Source organism: Pipistrellus hanaki (assembly GCF_964339955.1).
Source record: "Pipistrellus hanaki genome assembly, chromosome: 14".
NCBI classification, from domain to species: domain Eukaryota; kingdom Metazoa; phylum Chordata; class Mammalia; order Chiroptera; family Vespertilionidae; genus Pipistrellus; species Pipistrellus hanaki.
In genome coordinates this window covers 5,495,871-5,519,949 of record NC_140516.1, presented here as the reverse complement: position 1 = coordinate 5,519,949, position 24,079 = coordinate 5,495,871, and the positions used below count along the sequence as shown (strand labels likewise).

General features: G+C 54.0%; 1 protein-coding gene across 2 annotated transcripts; it reads right to left on the bottom strand.

The window, feature by feature from the left end:
- Positions 1 to 10,931: 10,931 nt before the first annotated feature.
- On the bottom strand, positions 10,932 to 23,782 carry CXCL12 (C-X-C motif chemokine ligand 12). 2 transcript variants are annotated; one of them, XM_084904801.1, is made up of 4 exons: positions 23,463 to 23,782; positions 19,417 to 19,534; positions 18,642 to 18,728; positions 10,932 to 13,884 (listed from the first exon to the last, which is right to left on the bottom strand). In XM_084904801.1, the coding sequence occupies exons 1-4, from the start codon at positions 23,521 to 23,523 to the stop codon at positions 13,869 to 13,871; spliced, it is 282 nt and encodes a 93-aa protein (XP_084760927.1). In that variant the 5' UTR covers positions 23,524 to 23,782; the 3' UTR covers positions 10,932 to 13,868. The 2 variants fall into 2 exon arrangements, with proteins under 2 accessions (XP_084760927.1, XP_084760926.1); XM_084904800.1 differs by lacking the exon at positions 10,932 to 13,884 and adding an exon at positions 13,893 to 16,106 and having other exon boundaries at positions 23,463 to 23,624.
- Positions 23,783 to 24,079: the final 297 nt, after the last annotated feature.

Below are 24,079 nucleotides of genomic sequence, written 5' to 3'. Positions count from 1 at the left end.
CACTTTGGGGCCACCCAGGGCCACCCCATCTCCCACTTTTTGACTCCAGATGAGGAACCGCAGACAAGGAGACCAGGGCATAGGAGGCTCGGAAGAACCCCCTCCCCCACCAGGTCTCAGGTGTGGTCTGTGACAGGGTGGTCATGCACAGGCCCAGGGATTCTTCACAAACTGGGGGTTCTGGGCTATCCTTTGTCTGAGCTGGGTTCCTGGGCTCATATCTGATACAACGGAGAACCCAGGGCCAGGCTGGAGACTCGGCCCCAGGTGCCGGCGGAGACAGGCGGTGGGGGCCAGGGAAGAAGGGGGACGTGGACCTGAGGTGGAGGCTCAGGCTGTCCTGGAGGGAGAGGAGGGGGCAGAGCAGGAAAAGGGTGGGAAGGGGCAGAATCCTATGCCATTTTTTTAAAAAATTAAAAATATATATATAATATTGATTTATTTTTACAGAGAGGAAGGGAAAGGGATAGAGATTTAGGAAACATCAATGAGAGAGAAACATTGATCAGCTGCCTCCTGCACACCCCCTACTGGGGATATGCCTGCAACCAAGGAACATGCCCTTGATTGGAATCGAACCTGGGACCTTTCAGTCTGCAGGCCGACACTATCCACTGAGCCAAACCGGTTTTGGCATTTTAATCATGCTCTGCATACCTCAGAAATCCACTTATTCTTTGATCAGGTGGCCATTGAATTTATCATTCCAACTGGGGCATTCGGAGAGAGAAAGGGCCTCGTGGTCATTTTCCTGGGAACACAGGCTGACACTGGGACTGTCCGGCCCCTCGGGATGTGTGGTTGCTGAGTTCTTTAAGGACTTTGACACGGTATCTGATACGCCTGCTTGCCCAGGGGCCGAGGCCCTCAGAAGGGAATCTTGGGGTTCAAGTCCTCCGCTTTCTGGGACCTCTGACCCCAAGCCCTTGCCCTTTGCACCTTCCTGGGTGCACACCCAGCACCCAGGCCAGGAGGACCAGGCGCGCTGGGGTCAGCAGGGCCCCTGAAGAGGCACAGTGGTGGGGGCCTGGCCCTGGCCTGCTGCCAGCGGGGGGGCACAGGCCTGGCAGCTACACAGAAAGCGTCTTGAGAGTGAGCTCTGTTTTGTTTTTCTGGAAAACCACAGGCTTTTCCAGAGAGCGCACAGATGAGCCTCAGGGGCAGCCCTGGTGCATTCCACAGCCGCAGCTGTGCAGCCTGGGTGCTCCCTGCCTTTCCAGCCGCTGGTCCCCGCCTGCGCCGGGTCAGGGGCGTCTTTCTAACGCAGGTTGTCAGAGGCTCTCCTCTGAGGGACTGAGCTCAATACATCACATCAGAGCTCAGGGCGGGAGGCCAAACAGGGGAGCAATGGGAGCCACGGGGTTTTCGTTCTGAAATCTCATCAGTGAATCTGAAGGCCTGTAGCGCTTTAAGAATGGACAAACAGCCATCAGAGGAGTGTGGTGGGTGTAAATGTATCCCGATTAGAGCGTTACTTAAACTCCCGGATGTCTGGTGTTGTACTCCAACTTCTTCCCCGCTCAGGGAGGGGTCACAGTCACCCCGGGTGTTACACCACGCAGCACTCTGTTTCCACCACGAGAGACAGTAAACCTTGCACCTAACATTGAATACACACACACGTGAAAATTGTTATTCCTCTTAGTAGGTGTGACATATGCATGTTTTCCATACTATTCTCTACCCTTTTTCCTTTTCTACCCAACTTCTACTTCATTCTTTAAAGTTGCTGCCTCTGACATGCTATGTGATTTCACAGCCTGAGTTTGCCCACCATTTTCTCTAGATGGACTCTCACCTAAACTCCAGAAATATGCTGGCCATACGGGGCACACTCGGAGCTTAGCCCACTCCTGCCTGGGCCACCGCTTTGCTAAGTGCAGGAACTGGTAGCTTGAGTCACTGGAGCTAAGCAGCCCAGGGTCAGCTCCAGCCCCCAGATCTCCTGGCTCGGAGGCTCGGAGGCCCCACGGCACCTTGGGTCCACTCTCCGTGTCTGTCACACAGGAGAGGGCTGGGCTCTGGCAGAATGAGGCAACCATGCTGGGGCCCTCGGTAGGCCAGGCAGTCCCAGGCTGTGCTGGAGACACCCCTGGATGCAGAGCGCCTGGCCAAGGTGTTTGTTTCCCTCCTGGGAGCTCTGTCTGCTGGCTAAGGAAGGCACAGGGAATGCAGGAGCCTCCTGTTCCCCTGTCTGAGCCACACCAGCCCGCGGGCCCCTGGCAGGTGCTCCTGGAGGAAGAACTGCAGGACGGTGTCCAGGGCAGCCTCACTCCGGGTGCCCAGGCCTGGGACCTGCGGAGTGGCAGGAGGGCTGCATCCCCATCTCAGGAGTGTCCAGAACAGTTGCTTCCTCATGACTGATGGTCCCACGTTCAGGAAAATGCCTGTGAGGAGGCCAGGACCAGGGGCGCCGGGCTGCACCTGGGCCTTCTGGGCTGACCAGGTGGGATCACTGCTTTTCCTCAGCAGCCTCCTGGTGGCCCTGCAGAGAGGGGCACAGCCAGCCTGCAATAGGCCTTCCTGAAATGCCCTTCCCCTCACTTCCCAGGGGGCTGGCCATCCCGCCCGGGGCTGGCGGTCAGCGGCAGCCGGTGGACCAAAGCCTTCATCTGGGCAGGGCCCTGGGAAAGGTGTGGGGACCCCTAAAAGCCAGGCGGGACCCTGTGTGGATCAAGCCTGAGCTGGAGTCCCTGCTCTGCCACTTCCCGTGAGTCATTTGTGGAAGGCACAGCCTTGGTTCCAGGAGCGGGTACCGTTAACTGCTCTGTTATACTTGGCAGCGCCCCTGGCTGGCTTTCTGCTCCTCTAGGGCCCAGGCTGTGTCCCCTGCCCCGGAGGCCTGAGAGGACAGCAGAGCTCTCACCTGGGCAGCTGCACTGGCTGTGGCTGTCCCCCTCCACCCCAGCCCAGCACTGACCACCCTGAAGGACGTGCAGGTCCTTACAGGGAGGAGAACTCGGATGATCTCCTCGCAACCTCACCCCACCATTTATTGAGAAATACTTGATATATATCACCGTGTAAGTTTTAGACATAAAGCATGATGATTTGATTTATATATGTGTATATATATAATGAAATTACTACCACCATAGGTTCAGCTAACATCATCCTCTCATGTAGACACAATAAAGAGAAAAGGAGGAAAAAAGGAAAGAAGCCCTAGCTGGTTTGGGTCAGTGGATAGAGTGTCAACCTGTGAACTGAAGGGTCCCAGGTTTGATTCCTGTCAAGGGCACATGCCTGGGTTGCAGGCTCAATCCCTAGTTGGGGGCATGCAGAAGGCAGTCGATCAAGGATTCTCTTTCATCGTTGATGTTTCTGTCTCTCTCTTCCTCTATGGACCCAGTAAAAATATACATTAAAAAAGAAAAGAGGGAAAGATAAAGTTCTTGTGACTCATAGGATTACACTCCTAACAACTTTCCTCTGTGTCATCCTGCAGCAGTAGCCACAGTCATGTACCTACATCACTAGGACTTACTTATCTTCTACTGGAGTTTGGGCCTTTTGACCACCTTCTTCCAATCTCCCCTTCCCCCAACCTCTGCCTCTGGTAACCCTGATTCTGATCTTGTTTTCTATTAATTTGTGTGTTGTTATTTTTTAACCAATTATAGCTCAATAGCATTCCATTATACTGATAGCTATCGCAATTTCTTTATTCACCCACTCATTCATGGGTATTTATGTTGTTTTCTTGTCTTGGCTATTGTAAACAATGCTGCTGTGAAATGAGGTGCAGATGATTTTCAAGTTAGTGTTTTCCTTTGAACATATTCCCAGAAGTGGAATTGCTGCCTCATGTGGTAGTTCCATATTTAAGTTTTTAGGAACCTCTAAATAGTGTTCTGTAGTGGCTGCGCCAATCTACATTGCACCAACAGTGCATGAGGGTTCCCTTTCCTCCACATCCTCACCAGCACTTGTTATGGCTTGTCTTTTTGATGATAGCCATTCTAAAAGATGTGATAATAATATCTTGTGATTTTAATTAGCATTTTCCTAATGATAGTTGATTTTGAGTATCCTTTCGTGAACCTGTTGGCCTTTTGTATATCTTTCTTCTCCTTCTCCTTCTCCTTCTTCTTCTTCTTCCTTCTTCTTCTTCTTCTTCTTCTTCTTCTTCTTCTTCTTCTTCTTCTTCTTCTTCTTCGAAATGTCTACTTAGGTTGTCTATTTTTTAATTGGGTTATTTTTATCTATTTATTTTGCTACTGAGTTGTGTAAGTTCTTTATATATTTTGGATCTATGGTTTGCAAATATGTTTTCTCATTCCATAAGTTGTCTTTTCACTTTGTTGATTTCTTTTGCTGTGCAGAAGCTTTTTAGTTTTATATAGTCCCTCTTGTTTATTTTTTGTTTTGTTGTTTGTGCTTTAGGTGTCGGTGTGGCCTTGAGTATGCCAATAAATGCTCAACCTTGTGAGGTGCGTATTGGTATCTTTATTTTAGAGATGACCAAAGAAAGGTTCCAAAAAAGCATTACCAAGATCCATATCAGGGAGCTTTAGTCTTATGTTTTTTTCTAAGAATTTCATGATTTTAAGTCATAACTTTAAGTACTTAATCTATTTTGAATTAATTTTTATGAATGGTGTAAGTTATGGGTCCAGTTTCATTTTCTTACATGTGAATATCCAATTATCCTGGCATCATTTATTGAAAAGGCTATCTTTTCACCATTGAATATTCTTGGCCTCCTTGTGAAATATTAGTTGGCTATATTTGCTTGGGTTTATTTCTGGGCCTTTAATTTCATTTCATTAATCTATTTGTCTGTTTTCATGTTGGTGGCATACTGATGTGATGACTGCAGCTTTATAGCATAGGTTGAAATCAAAAGTTTGATGTCTCCTGCTTTGTTCTCCTTTCTGAGGATTTATTTGGCTATTTGGATCTTTTATGGTTTCTTATAAATTTAGGAGTGTTTTGTCTACTTCTGTAAAAAAAAATATTGAAATCTTGGTAAGGATTGCATTGACTATATAAAAAGCTTTTGGCAGCATTGACATTTTAACAATATCCATTCTTGCAGTCCATGAACATGGGGTAGCTTTCTATTTATTTGTATCTTCAACAATATCATAGGCTTCAGAATAGAGATCTTTTACCTCCTTAGTTAAATTTATTCCTGGTTTTATTTATTTATTCTGTTTTATTATAAATGGGACAAATATCTTTATTAGAAAATTCTTTATTAGTATATAAAAACATTCCTGATTTCGTATCCTGCAACTTTACTGAGTAAGCCAATAAATGAATTAATTGGTTAAAACTAACAATTTTTTGGATGGAGTCTCAGGATTTTCTATATATAAAATCATGACATTTGCAAATAGAAAACAGTCTTATTTCTTCCTTTCCAATCCTGATAGTTTTATTTCTTCTACTTGCCTAATTGCTGTAGCTGAGACTTCTAGTACCATGTTGAATAAGAGTAGTATGAGCAGGCTCCTTTGTCTTTTCTGATTTTAGAGGAAAAGCTGTCAGTCTTTCACCACTGAGCATGATGTGGGATGAGTGAGTTTTTAATCTTGGATCACATGAAAAGAACCATTATCCTTTGTCATGTTCTGGAGACTCCTAGAGGATTCTAGAAAAGGGGCAGTGTGTGTGACCCCTGACATATGAACATTGGAGTAAGATGAATTTGGGTTCAAGTAATGACTTGCCAAGTGTGACCTTGAGTATGGCAATAAGTGTACAACCTTGTGAAGTGACCCTAGCTATTTTTATTTTAGAGATGAGCAAAGAAGGGTTCCAATGTGTTAACATCCTATTAATTTATTGGGAAATGATTAAAAAATATTTCTTCAGTGCCTTCCATGTGCCATTCACAAAGAGAAACCAGTGAGCAAAACAGACTAAGCCCCTTTCTTCCAGCATTTGCTAACAATCCTCTTTGTGGGGAAGCAGTCAGCAAGCAAGTAGACATGGCAGGTGTGCCAGGGAGGAGAGCAGCAGAATGAGGTGGTTAGGGCATCTCAGCACGGGGTCTGCTGTACAGGACGGGGAAGTCTACAAAGACTTTTCTAAGAAGGTGATGGTGAGTGTAGACTAACGGAAGGGAGAGGGTAAACCATGGTTTCTAGGCAGAGACCACCCAATGCAAAAGACCTCTGCCATGCATGGGCCTGGCCTGCTGAAGGGAGAGGAGGCCAGTGCGGCTGGCACAGAGAAGGGGTGAAGTCACATAGGTGACAGGGGCCCGGGAGTGTACCTTGTTGGTCAGTGGAAGGTCTGAGTAGGGGTGACAGTTGCTGCTGTGGAGAGGATATCCAAGGACATGACAACAGGCCTCTCAGGGATTAAAGTGGAAAACAGCTGTGGCTTGGACCAAGATGGTAGCAGTGAGACGCGACTGGGTTCTGGATACATTTTTAAGATGACTAATTGCGTTTTCTAATGGATAGCTCAGAGCTGTGAGGGCATAAAATAAAGATGGCTATACAGTTTCAACTTGAGCAACTTGAGGGAATGGGATTGTCATTTGCAGAAACAGAGATGAGCAGTTTGGGGAAAGTGAGACATTTATTTTGCATCTGATACATTTCAGAGGAGGAGCTGGGTGTAGCAGCCTGGAGTCTAAACGAGAGATCACTCTGGATTCCTTATCTTTACATGGTGTTCAAGGCCAAGGGGGTGAGCGAGCCCACCTTGAGCTAGAGGAGAATGTCTGAGGACTGAGCCTGGTGCCCTCTTTTGTTTAGATGTCTGGAGGGTGAGTGGGAAAAACAAACAGAAAAAGATTGTATGAAGCCAAAGGAACAGTTAGGAGCAGTGCTGAGAGCCAACCAGAAAATGTGTTTCAAGAATGGTGACCAATGATTCAAAAGATGCTGAGAGACTGAGTAAGCTGGGAACGGACAACTGACTATTGGATTTCCCCACAGAGCTTAGTGATGGCCTTGGCAATGAGCAGTTCTAGTGGAGTGAGAGGTAGAGTCGAATTCTGCTAGAGGTGGGTTAAGAATAAGAGAGAGAGAGAGAGCAGGGGTCAATGTGGGCGATTCTTTTGAGAACCTTTGTGTGAAGCAGAGAAATGCTGCAGAAGCTGTAGGGGAACTTGGAGTGGAAGGATAGAGACTAGGATTTTTTATTTTTACTTTGTTTTACTTTTGGTGGGAGATATGCATGTTAGTGTGTTGATATATAAAGTTGATATAGAGAAAATAATAATTCTGGTGATGGAGAGAGGGGGATCAGGAGCGATGTCCTTGGGAAGGTGAGGTGTCCTGGGCTCAGCTTCCCAGTGCAGGCTGGCCAGGACCACGGCGCTCATGCGGGTGATGGCAGAGACAGCGTGTACAGATTGAGCAGACAGTGGATGAGAGGTGAAGTCCATGGAAACCCCATCCTTCTGACTCCCTTTTATTCTGACAAAGAAAGCAGACCAGGTATGGGCATCATGCCATGCACTGGGGGTTGCCGGCTCAATTCCTGGTTAGGGTATATGCCTAGGTTGGGGCTTGATCCCTGGTGGGGAGCGTGAAGGAGGCAGCTGACCAATGTTTTGTTCTCACATTGATGTTTCTCTCTCTTTCCCTCTCCCTCTCTCTCTAAATAAACAGCTGTGGCTCTGAGAGAGGGAGAGAGAGAGAAGAAAGTGTGCAATGAGCACCTAAAAGAGGAGCAAATGGGACAGGGCTATGTGATCGGATCCAGGCAGCACTGAGGATGCACTTCCGGTGAGTGTCAGGAATTCAGAGACCAGACAGCAGAGATGCACTTTTCCTGAGCTCCTGTCAGCTGTAGAGGTGCCGAGAAGAGTGACTGAGCTAGATTTAACGGGGATGGATCGCCCAGAAATGAGCAGATACTCGCATTCACTACAATCCAGGGCTCCTCCCATTGAGCGTCCCAGTCCGTAAGCACCTCTCGCCACTGTTTCTCCCTCTCTGTTCACAGGAGAAACAGAAGTGCCAGGAGTGTCAGAGGCTTCATTTAGGGGCTTCCCTCTGCTTTGTTTCTGTTTAGTTTCATGGGCCAAGAGTTTAGATGCAGATATTTGCTCTGAAGGAGATGTTAACTGCTGAAGCAACCTCTGTGAAACCTGAGAGCAGCTGCAGCGTCCGCAGGAGCGCCAGGGCCTGGCTGCGGCTTGCCTTGCCGGGTGGCTGCCTTTCCAGGCCTGTGATGCCTCTCAGCCTGGGGAACTAGTTTGCTCCTCAAGTGCTGCCTAAGCCCCCACCAAGACAAGCACTCTTCAGGGCACGGGGAACAAAGCTCCTGTCCCCAAGAGGACAGAGCTGCGCTTACAGCCTGGCAGGGGGCACCCCAGGGATGGACATACCTACAACTGCTTGTCCTGGTTTGCTTTCCTCTGGGATGCACCACCCATGGGGCAGAGCCTGTGACCCCTCCACACACCAGGAGCTGGGTGGGAGCGCCCCACAGGCTGACCATGGCCCAGCCATCTCACACCTGATGTTGGGCAAGTTGGGTTGGTGCTGTAGGGTCCCTTCAAGGGAACTGAATCTGTGTACCTTTTATAAGGAGGGTCTAGGCCAGTGGTCGGCAAACTCATTAGTCAACAGAGCCAAATATCAACATTACAACAATTAAAATTTCTTTTGAGAGCCAAATTTTTAAACTTAAACTTCTTCTAACACCATTTCTTCAAAATAAACTCGCCCATGCAGTGGTATTTTGTGGAAGAGCCACACTCAAGGGGCCAAAGAGTTTGCCGACCACTGGTCTAGGGGATGCCTCTGATCATTTATCAATCCTATCAGGGCAGCAGGCATGTCTCTGAATGGTCTTTCCTTGGAGTTCAATGGAAACCAAGAGAACAGGCAAAAAGACCCTTGGGGAGGCTGGGCAGGGAAAGGGGTAGGAAGTCTGTGTGCACCAGCCCACAGCTTCCTTCTGCCCCCCCGGCTTGTCCACTCTGCCTGCCTACTTGCCCCTTGTGTGGTTATGTGGGTGCAATGAGTCGCAATTCTCATTTTAGCTTTTAAGCAGGAATTGTTTAGAGTATACAGACCCCCAAGAGAAGGGCATACAGCTGGACCACTCAAGGACCTTCCCAGCCATTTCTCTCCCCTGTGGACAGCCCCATCGCACCTTCCTCTGGAGCTAACAGGTCTCTCACCCCCACTTCTCTCTCCAAATCCATTTCATCCAGTTGTGGCTCCCTCTGCTCCTCTGTCTCCATCCCCACTCCTCCCTATCCAAGGTCTCAGCTGCAAGCAGAGAAGCCTCGGGCCCCGAAGCGGTCTGAATCCCAGCTCCGTGCTCCTGGACAGAAAACTGGGCTCCAAGAAACTCTGGGTTCTCACTCAGAGCTCGGCCTCACATGGACTCTCACGGGCAGTCCCAGGGGTCAGGTCATCCCCAAAAAGAACCTTCTCTCAGGGCTCAGCTTCAGCAGGGCTTGATGGCATCCTAGCTTCTCTGCCATCAGCCTCCCCTTAGCAGCTTTAGGAAAATGCCCCCTGAGCTGTAGGTCCGGCCTCTGACTGCAAGGCCCATGAAGTCAGGGAGGAAGCTGTCTGCCCACTGCAGTCTCCACAGCCCCTGGCATGGAAGCTATCAGCTGACTAATAAGGGCCAACAGCCATGCAGGCGTGAAAGCCCAGGGACTTTATTTTCAACTAGAGGCCCCGTGCAAGAAACCCATGCAAGAGGCTCTGCCCTCTCAGGTCGTCCGGACACGACCTTCCAGAAGGTGGTTCTGCTGTTCAGTCTAATTAGCATATTGGCTCTTTATTATATAGCATGCTGTGTCATTGTGAAGAGTTGGCATCATTCTGAAAAATTAACCCAGAGGTCGCTCATTCCTAGAGTTAGAACAGGGGTAGAGTGTGTGGATCAGCACGGTACAGGCTCTCAGGAACCTACAAACCCCAACCAAGAGGCTACTCCCCACTGTCCGCTGAGTGTGAGAAGCTCACGTTGAATCGCTCATAGTTGGTATCTGAGCTTTGCTGCAGGGGAAGTAGAGGCAGGTGTGGGCTGACTCCAGCGTGGTGAACCCTGGGGGACAGCAGGCTGAGAGCTGGGGGATGGCTGCCATACACACTGTCCAGCCTAACCCTCATGTCTCCTGGTGCTACTAAGCTTAGGCCGAAGTTGGAAAGGCAAGGGGCGTGTCTCAAATCCCAAGTGAGCAGAGAGCAGGACTCCAGCCCTGGCCTACTGGCCTTCACAGCCACACTTGTCTCAGGACCAGGATGTGGCTCACTGTGGTCTCCTCTCCCCCTCTTCTCCTCCCCCAGTCAGTCCATCTGGCTGTGGTTGCCCTGTACGTAGGAGGGAGGATCTGGGCTCAGTGGTGCTGCCGTCCCGTTGAGCCTGGGACAAGAGAATGGAGGACAGAAGGACGTGGGCTCAGACATGTGTGTGTGGGCCTCCCCTTTCAGCATGGCTGATGTGGGCCAGAGAGAATGCGGTAGGAAGGGAGGAAGGGCTGACCTCCATGAGGACAGAGCCCTGTCGGTCAGGCTCAGCCCTGCGCAGGGTTCGGGACGGTGCTGGGTAGCACTGGAGAGCATCAGTCCTGGCTTTCAGAGGCCCCTGTGCGGGCAGAGAGAGGCTCCGGAGTGGGGCCCTGAGGGACGGGCCTCTGTCTGTCTCCACCAAAACCTGACAAGCCCAGGGTGGAGGTCTCCTTCCCACAGCCATCAGCAGCCACCTGGGCCCCCTCCCAAAGCCGTCCCTCCTGGAGCAGAGGGCTGTCTTGTCCTTAAGAAGGACTTCCAGCAAAGCCAAGGACACGGGGAAAGGGTGCAGCTTTCCCAGCTCAGGGTCAGTGGACTAGGAGGGCAGGTGAGCCCCAGAGCTCAGGCTCATGCTTAGCATTACAATGGCCTGTTTTCCACTCACCAAAGCGGCTAGAATTACACACCCTGGGGCCTGAGGGAGAAAAAGCAAGTCCGGAACACTCCAAACGCTAACACTAATTCTCAAGCCGGTGGGGCTGCTGCATTTGAGTACGTGTCTTTATTAGAACAATTATAAGTGCATATACAGTACATCTTTTCATGGATATGAAAGTAGACATTGTTTCTCAGAAGGAATTGTTACTTATTAGGAAAGCACACTGCATACAGGAAGCTGCCTTCTTCTGGACCATTTTCACATTATCTGGGAGATGCAATTTCAACAAAACAAGATACAGTATTTACCACATTGGACACTGAACCCATCCCTGCCCAGGGGCTGAGAGTCCAGCGAGGTTGGGGACGAAGGGCTTCCCTGTGGGGTTTTTCAGGGGTCTGCTGAGAGGACATGGGTGGTTCCGGGGGCGGGTTCCCTCAGACGAGGGCCAGAGAAGATGTGCAGAGGGGCCAGGACCCCATAATTCTCATCCAGCTGCGGAAGGGCACATCCCTGAGAAGGGCGATGAAGTCCTGGTGAGGGAGCCCGTTGGCCGCACCAGGCAGCATTCAGAAAAGGAAGGTGCGATCGAACCCCTCTCTGCACTCACAGGGGCCCAGCAGCCCTTGCTACACAGGCCCCCTGCTCACACAGGCAGAGGGCCCTTCTGGGCCTCCTCCCTCGCTGGGTTCTCAGCACCTGGCCAGAGCAGGACAGAGAACAGTACAAACAACAGTACAAACACAGGACAGATTCAGGTTCCAGCACACAGCACACAGGGGAGCCCGTCCCCGGAGCTCAGGCCACGGGATGCAGAGGCTGGGGGGAAGGGCTGCCTGGAGGTCACGCTGAGCCCAAGGGAAGGTCAGGGAGCAGCAGCCTGGGCCCGGAGGAGCAGCTGGGTGACCCTGATCGCCTGATGCAGTTGACTTGAGTTTTGGAAGCCAGAGGGCGAGCCTTTCCTTTGCAAAGGGACTGTTGGAACCATCTGTGCTTCAGCTGGGAGTCTCCTTTCAGGAGCAGATGGCAGGGACAGAAATTATTACACAAATAATTTCTCCTGCAGTTCCTACTCTCACCTATTTCCCCTCCTGTCAGGAGACACAGAAATGACTATATTTAACTATAGTTGAGATTTAGTGGCATATTTTCCCCGATGTCTGGGTTTAGTGGCTCTGGCTCAGGGATTCCAGAGGAAGATGCTTCCAAATTTTCCATGAGATTTTTAAATATCTGGGAACTATTTTTAAATACCTAGAAAATGAGCCTCCTGCTGAAAATTCAATAATTTCATGTGTGATTCAGGAGCTCTGTAGCAACAGGTTAATTTTAAAAGAGGGTTCAGAAACCAGTCCCTTTATAACTAATAAAGGCCCCACACTCTGTTCCCATAGAAGGCAGCCGCTTGGAGGAGGTGAGTACTTGTATGGTTGGTAGAATGGCTTTGCATCATGAAGAGTCACCTTTAAGAACTACTTATGGGCATGCCTAACACCTGCTACTGATAACCCAAAGGTCATTACATCTACAAACACCTACAGTTCAAAGTCATCGCCCTGTCATGTCCTTTCTGCTGCAGTTCGCAGTGGCCTGTCAATCGATACAACCCCTTGTTTTGCCTTCTTTTTTCCTACTTTCTTAATTTTAAAAACTTGACTGGATCCTCAATCAAAGGGGAGACATATTAGCGAGACCAACTAAAATCAAAACAAGCAAAACCCCCTCAGTGCCTCTCTTCTTAAAAAGTGAAACTTTCAATTGTTTAAGGTAACTCCACAAAACGCCCTCAGAACAGGGAAACATGTCAAACAGAGGGCTCCTAGCCAACTTCCCGCACGTCCCGTTCAAGAGGGAGGCCGGGGTGGGCTCCCGGATGGATGCAAAGGTAACAGCCGCAGCAGCGGAGCCCGGGCCACGGACAGGGAAGGCACGAGGGGCTGCCCCATAAAGAAGTGCTGAGGTCAGCTTTAATCAGGAAAAAAATACCCAGGATGAAGTGTTTTATGGACTGTGATTTCAAAGCCAAGATAAGAATCTTGTCTTGTTATTTCTGTGATTCTCAAAATAATGCCTGTAGCTCTGAGCTATCCCACCTTCAGAAACGGGGAGGGTCTGCTGCTTGGGCGTCAGTACTGCGGCTCACTGGGTTCCCTTGGCTCCGTCCATCCTCCACGGCTTTGTGCTCAGCGGGGAAAACAAGGCCACCCCACCCACATGATGGCAGCCCTGACCAGGGGCTGGGGAGCCCTGGGCAGCTCCCTTCCCTCGGCCTCTGCACATGGGGAGCTGACAAGGCAGCACGAGGACATGGCTTTGAACAAGAAAACAGGATCGGACGACGGACAACATGGCAAAGTAGACACGGATGCGCACAGCGTCTCCAGGATGTGGTAACAGAACGCACTTGGGTTTGCTTCTTGATGCCCAGTTTACACAAAGCTTTTGTCTTGAGAGTCCTTCCCAGGTCACGACAGTCTCAGATGCACATGGTGATGGATGAGAGAGAGGATGATGCGAGGAGCGTGATGAGATGGAGAGGAGAGCGCGGATGAGGCCCCGCCTGGCCCTGGCCTCCCTCCTGCTGCCGCCGGGAGCCCTGCCTGGCCCTCTGGGACTGTCTCCCACCCCTGGTGACTGCCTACACTGGGGTTTGCCTGTGCAGATGGGTCCTGACCCTCCTGGTGGCTCTGCCCCTCCACCCAGGGTCCCAGCCTGTGCGGCTCAGAGCCATACAGCTCTCAGGGACCCCAGTCAGACCGGGCTCCACGGTACAGATAGAATAATGCACATAAAATAATGGCTTCTGTCTAAGTTCCTATTTGTCACCAGTGACATTGGATAATTGAGCTAAATGGAAAAAAAAAATCCGAATATATTTTGCTACATAATCAAATGGTGAGAGTAAGGTAAATTGTGCAAAACCAGCCCTGGGAGCGCACTGGACCCCGCCCGGCCGCGCCAGGAGACCCCGGGCCTTCCTAGCACTGGCTTCGCCCGCCTCCCCCCGGAGGCCTCCTGGGCGCTGACCCAGCCCGCACCTCTCACATCTTGGGCCTCCTGTTAACAAGAAGAGAGGAGACACCATTAAGGCAGGTTCCCGCTGAGCTCACCACGGTGGGGGCTCCTGACCTCCCTCCGAGGCCCCGGGGAGGGGAGGGCGGTGCGACAGCATAGCCGCGGCGAAGCACAGGGTGGCGGGGAGGCGGGAGGTGGAGAGGACAGACGGGCAGAAGCATGATGGTGGCAGATGAACAAGAGCACAGAGCCAGGCTGGCGCGGAGGCCACAGGTCAGGGCAGGCACCTGCCTTCGCCCACTGAGGACCTCACGCACCACTCACCTGGGGCAGACACGTGGGCACTGCCCAGTGCCAGCCCGGCTCAGCATGGAGGCCCGGCTCTTCGGCTCTTCCCCAGCCGCCCAGGACCCTTCCGCGGGGCCGGGCTAAGCCTGCTTGTTGGTCAGTGAAGCCCAGGGACAGTGGGGTCGTGTAATGGCCAGACGATGCTGGCCTGCAGGTCCTAACACGGGGCCAGCTCTCTCAGTCCCCACAGCCCCCACTGCCCAAGACAGGAGGGGCACTGTCCTCCTGGGCACTGGTCTGTCACCTCAGGCTGGCCACAGCTTGACCTGCTGCTGAAGGGCAGCTATTCCTGTCTCAGGGAGGACCTGTCGCCCCCTCCAGGCAGAGGTGGCTGCTCCCCCGTGTAAAGAGCGCAGGACAGCACGAGGCACAGGCCTGCTGTTCGGTCTGGCTGGTGCATGTGCAAATTAGGAAGAGCCCAGCCAGCCCCTGACCTTCTGCAGGAGAAACCGCGGCCCTGGGCCATCCAGGGAACATCCAGATGCCTCTAGAGGCAGGAGGGGAGTGGATGTTGCAGGATCAGCCCTCGCACATCCAGGCCCAGGCCACCACCCCAGTGCTGGCCATAGGGGAGGGGCTGGGAGCCTTCGCCAGCTAAAAGGGATGGCAATGAAACCCCTCCAGTGGCAAAAGGAAGCTGTGACCACCAGGGGCACCTATGAGCAGCAGGGGGCGCAGCCTGGGACCAGGGGAGGCTGACACACAGCCGCCTTGAGCTCTCTTCTCCCGAGGTCCATGGGCTATGCCCTCCCTCCCCTGCGTCTGTCTGGATCCATGGTACACTGTGACGGGGCTGGGGTGTGGGGCGGGGTGTGTTCTGGGAGAGGGAGAAGGGTACATAGGGAAGGCATCCTTTGTCAAAGCAGTACTGACATCTCCCCCTGAACGCCCTCCCCCTTCCGTCCAAGTTAGAGAGGCTTGGCAAGAAATCTCAGACATAATTCTGTAGGGAGGGCAGTGAGCGAAGCTCTAGAATTTAAACCTTGTCTCTTTAAGCAGATATTTCCCAGGAGTGAGGACTGAGGCAGCTGTGTCCTGCAACCTAACCTCAGGTCACGGAGACTCTTCCAGACCGGAGGAGGGGGAGCGGAGCCGGGAGCCCCAGAGCTGCCCCCGCGCCGCGGACCCGTGTGAGGAAGGAATCTACAAATAAATACCCGGCGCACCGAGAAGCACCTCATACAGAGACCCCCTGAGCTGGAGGGGCGGCCTCACACCGCCCCCGGCTGGGGAGGGGCTGGGGACATCCACCGGGGGCAGGGGTGAGGGCCAGGCCAGGGGCACGGGCAAAAGAATCCGCTATCACCTCGAATGGAAGGGCCAGGCCGGCTCTGCCCCGAGAAGGCCTGGCTGGGCAGCACCTATGGCAGCAAGGAGAGGGCACAGGCCAGGCCTGCGCGGGCGAGCAGACTGCGATGGATGGTGGCCAGCAGGCGCACTGGAGCAGCCTGTAGGTGTGCTGAGCCTGGAGTGCTCAGGGCCTTCTAAGGGAGGGAGTGAAGGGCAGGCGGGAGGCTCAGGAAGCCGGAGGATGATGGAGATCCAGGCCACTCTAGAGAGAGTCCTGAGCACGGTCCCCAAGCCCCGGACCCCGACCTCAGTCTCTGCACGACTACTGTCTTCAAAATTTAGCAGACCAGGGCGGTCTCAGTAAGCACAAAAGGCAGGGCCAGCGTGGCCACAGCGGCGGCGGCGGAGCACGGCTCCCCTCGGAGTGCGAGCCCGGGGGGGGGGGCAGGGTCTGCTCGGAGGGGGGAGAGCCATTTACAAAGCGCCGGGAGGGAGGCACAGCGCGCACTGCGATCCGGCTCCGGTGCAGAGACTAGTGTTTCCTCCTCTGAGCAGCCTTTCTCTTCTTCTGTCGCTTCTTTTTTCCTATCTTTTCTTTTTTCCCCACTTTTTCTTCTCTGCGCCCCCTTCGATAAAATTAGTAGAACCATTAATGACGAGGAAATAAACAAGAGTCTGCCTCACTCTGCACAGCACTTCACACTGGCCCCTGGACTGGTGCCGCTCAGTCCTCAGGCCTGGAGGCCCCTGGGCAGCCCTGTCCACCTCAGGGAAGTAAAGTGGGCATTTGCTGTGATTCATAAAGCTGCGAGGCTCCCCCACACCTGCGAACTCAGTACAGCCATCGCCAGATTGCCAGCGCGGCCCTGGCTTTCCTCGCAGTTGCCTGTTGCCTGCGGCTGGCAGTGTGGAAGGAGTTCACACCTAACAGGGTGTGAAGACTAACCAGGGCCAGGCTGGGCTGCATCTCCTGTCTCCCCGCACCTGCTTCCCCAGGCCTCCTTCCTTCCTTGTGCAGAGCTGAGCTCTCCGTTTAACTTAAAAACCTCTGCATTGCACACCAGAGGCGGGAGCCAGGGCTCAGCAGGCCCCCTGGGAGGGGAGAAGGCGGCATGGTCCACCTTCTCCTTCCCGGACGCCTGTGGAGACCCCTGGGCATGGCTAAGATTGGTCAGAAGGATGAGGGAGAGAGCTGGTTAGCGGAATCTTATTAGAGCAACTGGCTCATGGCTGTCACATTAAAATGATTCAAGCTGAATGGTATTTAATGATTTATGGGATACGGCCACCTGTTCCTGGGAAAGCTTGGTATTAACCATGGGCTGGAAGGATGGGCATTTTACATGGGAAAATGTGAGAGCTGGATATTATAAGGGTTGAGTCTCTAGAGATTACGTGGGGATGTTAGGAGAACCGAGGAGAAGGAGGGGGAAGAGGAATTAGTGAGTCAAATATTATTCTCCAGAAAACTAGCACCGCTGCTTCCATTGGATTAAAAACAAAAACAAAACAAAACAAAAAAACAAATAAAAAACGCAAAAACGTGAGTCGCAGGTCTCATGTGCTCCTGAGCGAGGCCCGTGTGCTGGTCCTCACCCGGGACCTCGCAGGACGGACCCAAGGCACCTGACCCGCGGCCGGTGTGGCATCACGAAGGCGGGAGACGTCTAAGAACTCCATGTCTGACAGCTAATAGTTTACCTCCGGACAATAAACTCCCACATACAGTAGGATGCTTGTACCATTAAACAATTGGCATTTTATTGCTAGTGCATATAATGTCACATTCGATACAATCTTAGTACAAGTGGAAAAATACACCGTGACCAACATTAAAAAGCTTCCATCACATTGCTACGTGTCTCTTTACAAACTGCCAGTAGTTTAAGATAATAGAGAAACGTATCTACTGACATTCTATGGCTCCACTTCAAACGTAGGAATTGTTTGAGTATAAATATATTCTGAAATACATTTGTCTTATAAAGAAATGTTTAAAAAAGTGTGCACAAAAATATATATATAAAAAAAATGCCTTGCAAAACGTTACAAACACCGCCAGGCCCGTCTGTGGATCACATTCATGGGGGGACATGTCACTTTGCCAGCATTTCTGATTGAGCTGCCGTGGCCTCAGGAAGAGGCTCACTCAGTCACTTAATTTTCACCTCGGGTTTCAGAAAACTTAGCAATTGGAGCGCCTCGGAGGACACATGCCTCAGAGGCGATCACGGAAACCAGGCTCCTCCAAGAGAGCTCTCCGATTGGAACTGCATTGGAGATTGCAGAGACGTGTCTCCCATGGGAAGGGGGGACCTGGGGTCCCACGCCCTGGGAGGCCAGCCCCGCTTTGGGGGCGGCTGGAGCAGATTCTCACAGAGGGCCTGAGCAGGAGGGAGGGCTCGGGGAGGAGGGCGCGAGGGCTGCAGCCCCAGGTCACCCTCCTCCCGGAGCGAAAGGAGGGAAATGTGAGCGGAGCGAGGGGAAAGCATGCTGTGGCGGGAGAGAGAGGCGGGGATGGCAGGAGGGGGTCTCTGAGCACAGTCCCCAGTGATGGCCTCTGTGTGGAGCCCAGGGGCCCATGCACTGCACTTGAAAGAGGAGGTGCTGGCCGCTGTCTAGGACGGTCAGTGTCTGTGGCTGCCCTGGGCCCCCATTCCAGATTGGGTGCACCCCCCCAGAGCCCCCCATCTCCCTCCATGCCTCCGCTTTTGGAGGAAGGCCACTACTTTTCTGAGCTCCATGCTTGGCCACCACCTGACTGTGCCCAGACTCCCCAGGGGAGAAGAGGAAAAATCCAAAGCAAACCAAACACAGATATTAGGTAATCGCTGACTTTAAAAGGGATAATGAGAATGATGATATGATGGTGATGATCACAGGGGAAGTGACTGGTGGGAAATGCTGTGGCGATAATACAATCTCTCGGAAAATCCCCGGCTGTAAAACAGCCGATGTGCAAGGGTCCGGGTGCATGACTATAAGCTGTGATATCGTACCATAGGCTATAAATGCAGGCGTCTACATGCCGGGCAAACCTCCCGCCTGGCCCTCGCCAAGCAGGCCTTCCTCCCACACCTTTGCCCGCTCAGGACTTTCGCACAGTTTTAGCTTTCCTCCAGTGGCTCTAGTGGAAAGTCCTTTCTGGCTGTTGGGCTTACTTGTTTAAAGCTTTCTCCAGGTATTCCTGAATCCACTTCAGCCTGGGGTCAATGCACACTTGTCTGTTGTTGTTCTTCAGCTTGGCCCTGCGGAGACAGGAGAGGGGGGTGTGCACCTGTGCATCTCACTCAGACACACGTGGGACCCCCCCTGAGCCAGCAGATTCCCCACAGGAATCACTGGCTGGGGTTTGAGGGAAACGGAACACAGAGCCTGAGGAGGAAGGCCAAGAGCCAGGGCACGCAGGAAGCCTGTGGCCAGATGGAGGGGCACAGAAGTAGGCCTCTATCTGCAAGGTACGGGAGCGTGTGAGGGACACTGGAGAGAACGGCAGGTTTTTGTTTCGGTGAACCATCTTGACGGTACAAGGAAGACAGGAGTAAAAGTAAGCCTAGGGCAGAGTGGATGGGGGTTCAGATCTGGGTGCCACTGTGGGCTAATGCTGTGTCTGCCAGACCTGAACGCGAGCATAAACTTTGGGGAGGCCAGCGTTTCTCTAGTCCAGAGGCACGGCCACTTCCTGTGCCGGAGGGAAGAGGCTTAGAAAGGAGAGGCAAGGGCCCCTGTGGGCACAGAGGGCAAGGAAGGACGGCTTTGGAAACTCCTGCTTGGTGCTGCACTCAAAGGCCTCGTGGTAGTAACAGCTGCCTCTACTCATGCCAAGTTCAAGGCTGGACACTTGGCACGTGCCATTTCTCTAGCTTCACGGAGTCCGCCCGTTCGGGGTCACCGTGCCCAAAAGAGGCAGCATTCCCAGAGGATGCTCACACTTACACGATCTGAAGGGCGCAGTTCGGAGTGTTGAGGATTTTGAGATGCTTGACGTTGGCTCTTGCAACGTGGCTCTCGAAGAATCGGCAAGGGCATCTGTAGCTCAGGCTGACGGGCTTCCCTGTGAGAGGAAAGAAGCACGCGGAGGCTCGTTATTACCTGCCCGCCAGGCCTCAGAGACGCACGCGTGTCTGGCTGTGCGGCCGCAAAGGATGGCGGAAGGATGGCAGGATGGAGAGTGACGGGTGAGCCACTGGAGACCTCCTCCGGGGGCAGCACAGCGAACGCTGTGGGCTCGGACTCAGCTTCGCCAGGGTTAGAGGCCAGGAGGACCTGCGCAGAGATGGACCCAGGAGGAGGGAGGGTGGGAGAATGACAATGAGCAGTCCCTGCTCAGGTTTCTTAAGATAAAGGATGTTCATCACAGGAGGGAACTATTTCAGCCAGAGGCACTGAGGTCCCAGCTATTCTTGGTGAAGTAACTGTCCAGAGCCAAGTGAGAAAGTCCTCCCTACTCAGACCCAGGGCTCCTCCCTCCTCTGGCACAGACCTCATCCCAGGAGCATCACAGACTTCCTAGGATTACTGTCCTCCAGAATCCCTTCCCCCTCCCCTTCTCGCCTCATTTACCTTAAGCCCAGCAGCCACAAAGGAATCCAGCCTGGCTCCCACCTGGGAGGACAGGACAAGAGCCTCCTCTTCCCAGCCCTCCCCAGAGGCATGGAGACTGTCAGGGTGGAGTCATACATGGCTTTCAGGGCAAGGACCCTACAGCCTCCTGGGCTGGATTACATCTTTGTTTGCAAATTCACCAATTTGCAAAATGCCATAATTGCCGCTCATTAGTGTAAATTAGCAAAGGGCTCCTTCGGAACCCACCCTTCCCCTTTAAGTCTAGCATTGCGGGCCCTGGGGGGCGGGGGGTTGCCAGGGCTTTTCCTGCAGATTTTATCCAAGCCCCACTTAATAGCCCAAATCATCTGAATCTGTGGATCCTTTCATCAGGGCTTAAATACATGTCTGAGAATATTCAGTCCGGGACGCGTTTTTAAGTGCTCTGTTTGCAGGCTCCCAGGGGCCTCCGTTGGTTCTGAAGGTGTGCACTTTGGGGCTAGGGGCTGGGGAAGCCACACGAAAGCTTGCAAAGTAGGGGCTGCTTCCATTTTTTTTCCCCCCTAAAGGCTGCATGCAGTTGAGAAATGGCATGGGGAAGAGCAGGCCCCCACCCCAACCAATCTCACTATCCTGAGAAACAGAAGAAGGAATAAGCCCGGCTCAGGGCGCTTGGTGGACCCGCGGGGCAGGACAGCACGGAGCAGCCTTCCCAGGGACCCAGGCCAAACCCAGAAAGTCCCTGATGGGGCCTGGCTCTCAGCAACCGCACAGACATCTCCCTCCTGCCCTGCCTGGTAACCAGCTCACCTGGAAGGCAAGCCCAGGCCGGGGCTAGGCAGCCTGGTTAAAGGAGGAACCAGGTCACCTGCTGAGCAGCCTGCCTCCAGCTTTCCCTAGAATGCTCATGGTCCTACTGGGCTGAGCAGGAGCTGGGGCAGTGGGGAGCCAGGGCAGGTCTCAATCCTGGAGCAACAGGGTGCTGGGAGGTGCCTGGTGTGAGCGCTGTGGTGGGTGGGGGTGGGGCTGCTGCCCTTGGGTGTCCACGGAGGTGCCCTGGCTCCACGCAGGGCAGGGCAGAGCAGGCCTAGTCTGGACTCAAAACACAGGCTCTCTCATTCACTCCTCTCCCTCCCTTCATCCTCTGGGGTCATCCGTTCCTTCAAAGCAATTCCTATTCCTGCTCCCAGGACCCACTTGCCTGTCTATCAAGTGGGGAATTTCAATAGTTCATTATTATTATTATTTATTTATTTTAGAAAGAAGAAGGGAGAGAGAGGGAGATAGAGAGAGAAACATGGATTTGTTGTTCCACTTATTCACGCATTCATTGGTTAATTCTTATATGTGCCCTGACCTGGGATTGAACCTGTAACCTTGGCGTATCAGGACGAGGTTCCAACCAATGGAGCTACCTGACCAGGGCCTCAATAATTTTTTAAAAGTGACAGAGTCCAAGTGCACTTATGGAGAAAACTCAGGGCTGCGTCCACCCGTGTCCTTTCCTACAGCTTTTTGTCACTATCCCTAACTTTCCCAGCTCTTCTGGGTGTGACATCGTGTACAAGGAGGACACCTGATTAGCCCGACTGTTCCTGAGGGTTGGGACCTCGGCTTTATGTCCGAGCGCTTACCAGACAAACCTTCCACTTTAATGAAGAGACAGGCCCTGGGCAGACTCTCCAAGCAAGCCTGGGGACGGGGCCGCCCTGGGTGTAAGCCCTGGAAGCTGGGACACTCAGAACACCAGCTTCCCAGCCGAGGTCGGCCAGGGGAGGAAGGGCGGGATCCCAAGCCTGAGCCTGCACAAGGGTCTCTGCGGAGTGCAGTTTGAAACTCAGCACAGGCCCCAGGAGTTTTTTAAAAAAATGCGTCCTGGCCTGGGCATGCAAGGAGAAGCAGACCCGCCTGGAGCCCAGGACCCAGGCTTGGCTGGCAAGAGGGGCAAGCGACCAAGCCCTCCCAGGGTCAGGAGCCTCTGTGGCTTTGCGCCCCCAGGTCAGTGATGGATTCAAGCACTCCAGTGCTTTCTGCAACTGGGGCAGCGGCATTTCTCTGGAGAGAGAGGTGTGTGGTGGCGCCTCGCTCTCACAAGACCATTCAATTGTTAATTCCCAAACCAATGCCTCCCAGGCCTGGGGAGTCAATAGGAGATCCCAGCCTAGGATACAGTTTCAGCCCAGAAACTCCTAACTGGCCTTTGATCTGGTCCCTCTGCAGCTCTGACCAGCAACTCGCTACCCTTTCAGAGGACACTTTCCAGGGGTCAGCGGAGAACCCGTTAGCCCAGGCCCTGCTGCCTGGTCCAGTTGCATGCACGCTCACCTTGCCCACGCTGGCTCCCCCACCGCTGCCTGCCACCGGGCACAGGGGTCCTCCCCCCACCCCGCTGAGCGCTCCGGAGGGCGCCCTGCACACCCCTCTTTGCACCACAGCACGCCCGTGAGCGTCCTGCGTCCCTTCGCAGGGTCTGTTGTAAACTTCGCAGCCAAGAACAGAACAGGCAGCAAGGAAGGCCTTCCTGACATGGCTTTGTTTTTGTTTTGGGGGAGTTTATTTTCGTTTGCAGCGGCGGTGGTGTCCAGTGACAGGACGGGGGGATTCTCTCAGGCTTCAGAAGAAAAGCGCTCTCGCTCTCCCGGTGAAACGGGACACCCGGTGCACAATGGCCTGAGGCCTTGGCGAGGGAACTTTGCGGCAGAGCTCACTCTGAGCCGGCCGGTCCAGCTGCACAAAGGCGCATTCTGCAGGTGTGTTGTGGGGACACGGGCAAACGCGACTGAGAAGCCCCCAGGGCCTCTCTAGAGGGTCCCCGGGAGGAGACCAGGAGGCAGTGGCTGGATGCGAGCCCGGGTTTGGCGCGTCGCTTCGGACCACGGAGCTGGAGCTGCGGAGAAGCGCGGCCAGGTGGGTGGCGCGAATCCGACAGCTGCTCCGGGGGCGGCTGCAGAGTGAGAGCCTCCACCAGCGATGGCAGTCGGGCTTGCAAAGAGCTCTCTCCTGCACCCACACCCGCCGACCGACCGCACCCCCGGCCCCTGAGCCCACCCGCCCCTGGAAATCTAGCGGGGCGCGGGAAGACTGGCTCCGGGGTGGAGGGGCCAGGGCCGGGCACCTCGGCCCGTTGGCTTCCCACTCCGTGTTGCTCCCCACCCTCCCCGGGGCCCGCGCAGAAACGCGCCGCGGCGCTCACCCAGCTCTGGCGGGACCACTCCGCGCCCGCGGAGCTCGAGCCCGGCGGCCCGGGCAGAGCGCGGGGCCCGGCGCCGAGCTGCGCGCGGGACTCGACTCCGCACGGAGGAAGCGCCCCGCGGGCTGAGCCGTGGAGCTGCGTCCGCTCCGGGCGGCGGGGAAGGCGCAGCGGCCCCGCGGAGCCCGCGCCCCGAGCCCCGCGCCCGGAGCCAGGTGCCTGCAGACCTCCCCGCGGGCACACTCACCGTCGCTGAGGCAGAGCGCCGCCAGCACCAGGGCCAGCACGGCGACGATCTTGGCGTCCATGGCACGGACTGTGGCTGCGGTGGCTGCGGGGATCGAGGCCAGAGGAGGAGCGGCGGCGGCGGAGAGTGAAAGTGTGGAGCCGGGAGGCGCGCCCGGCGCTTTAGAGGCTGGAGGGGCGGGCGGGGCGGGGCGCACGGCGAGGGGCGGGCTTGGGGCCAATTCTCTGAGGCCTCTGGGGGCTCGGACCTGCGTCCGGTCCGCAGAGCCGCTCCAACTGTCCCCTCCCTCCCTGCCACCTCCCCTCCCTGCACCTCTCCTCTGCGCCAGGGTGCCCCGGGCCGCGTGCGCCCAGGCTTGGCGGGTGTCTGGGGCCCTCTGTGAACCTGACTGCGGGGAGGACCGGGCCCGCGCTGAGGCCGCCCTGAGGGCTGAGTGTTGTTCCTGGGGTTCAGATGCAGACATGAGTGCAAAGGCGAGGTCCGGAGGAGAACCCGGTGGAGCCGAGGGCGGAGGGCGGTTGGGAAGGCTGCGTCAGATGCAAGCAGCTAAGAGTGCATTGTGTTTGGGTGCAGGACCTAGAGGTGACCGCCTGCCAGGCCCGCTGCGGGGCCCCAAA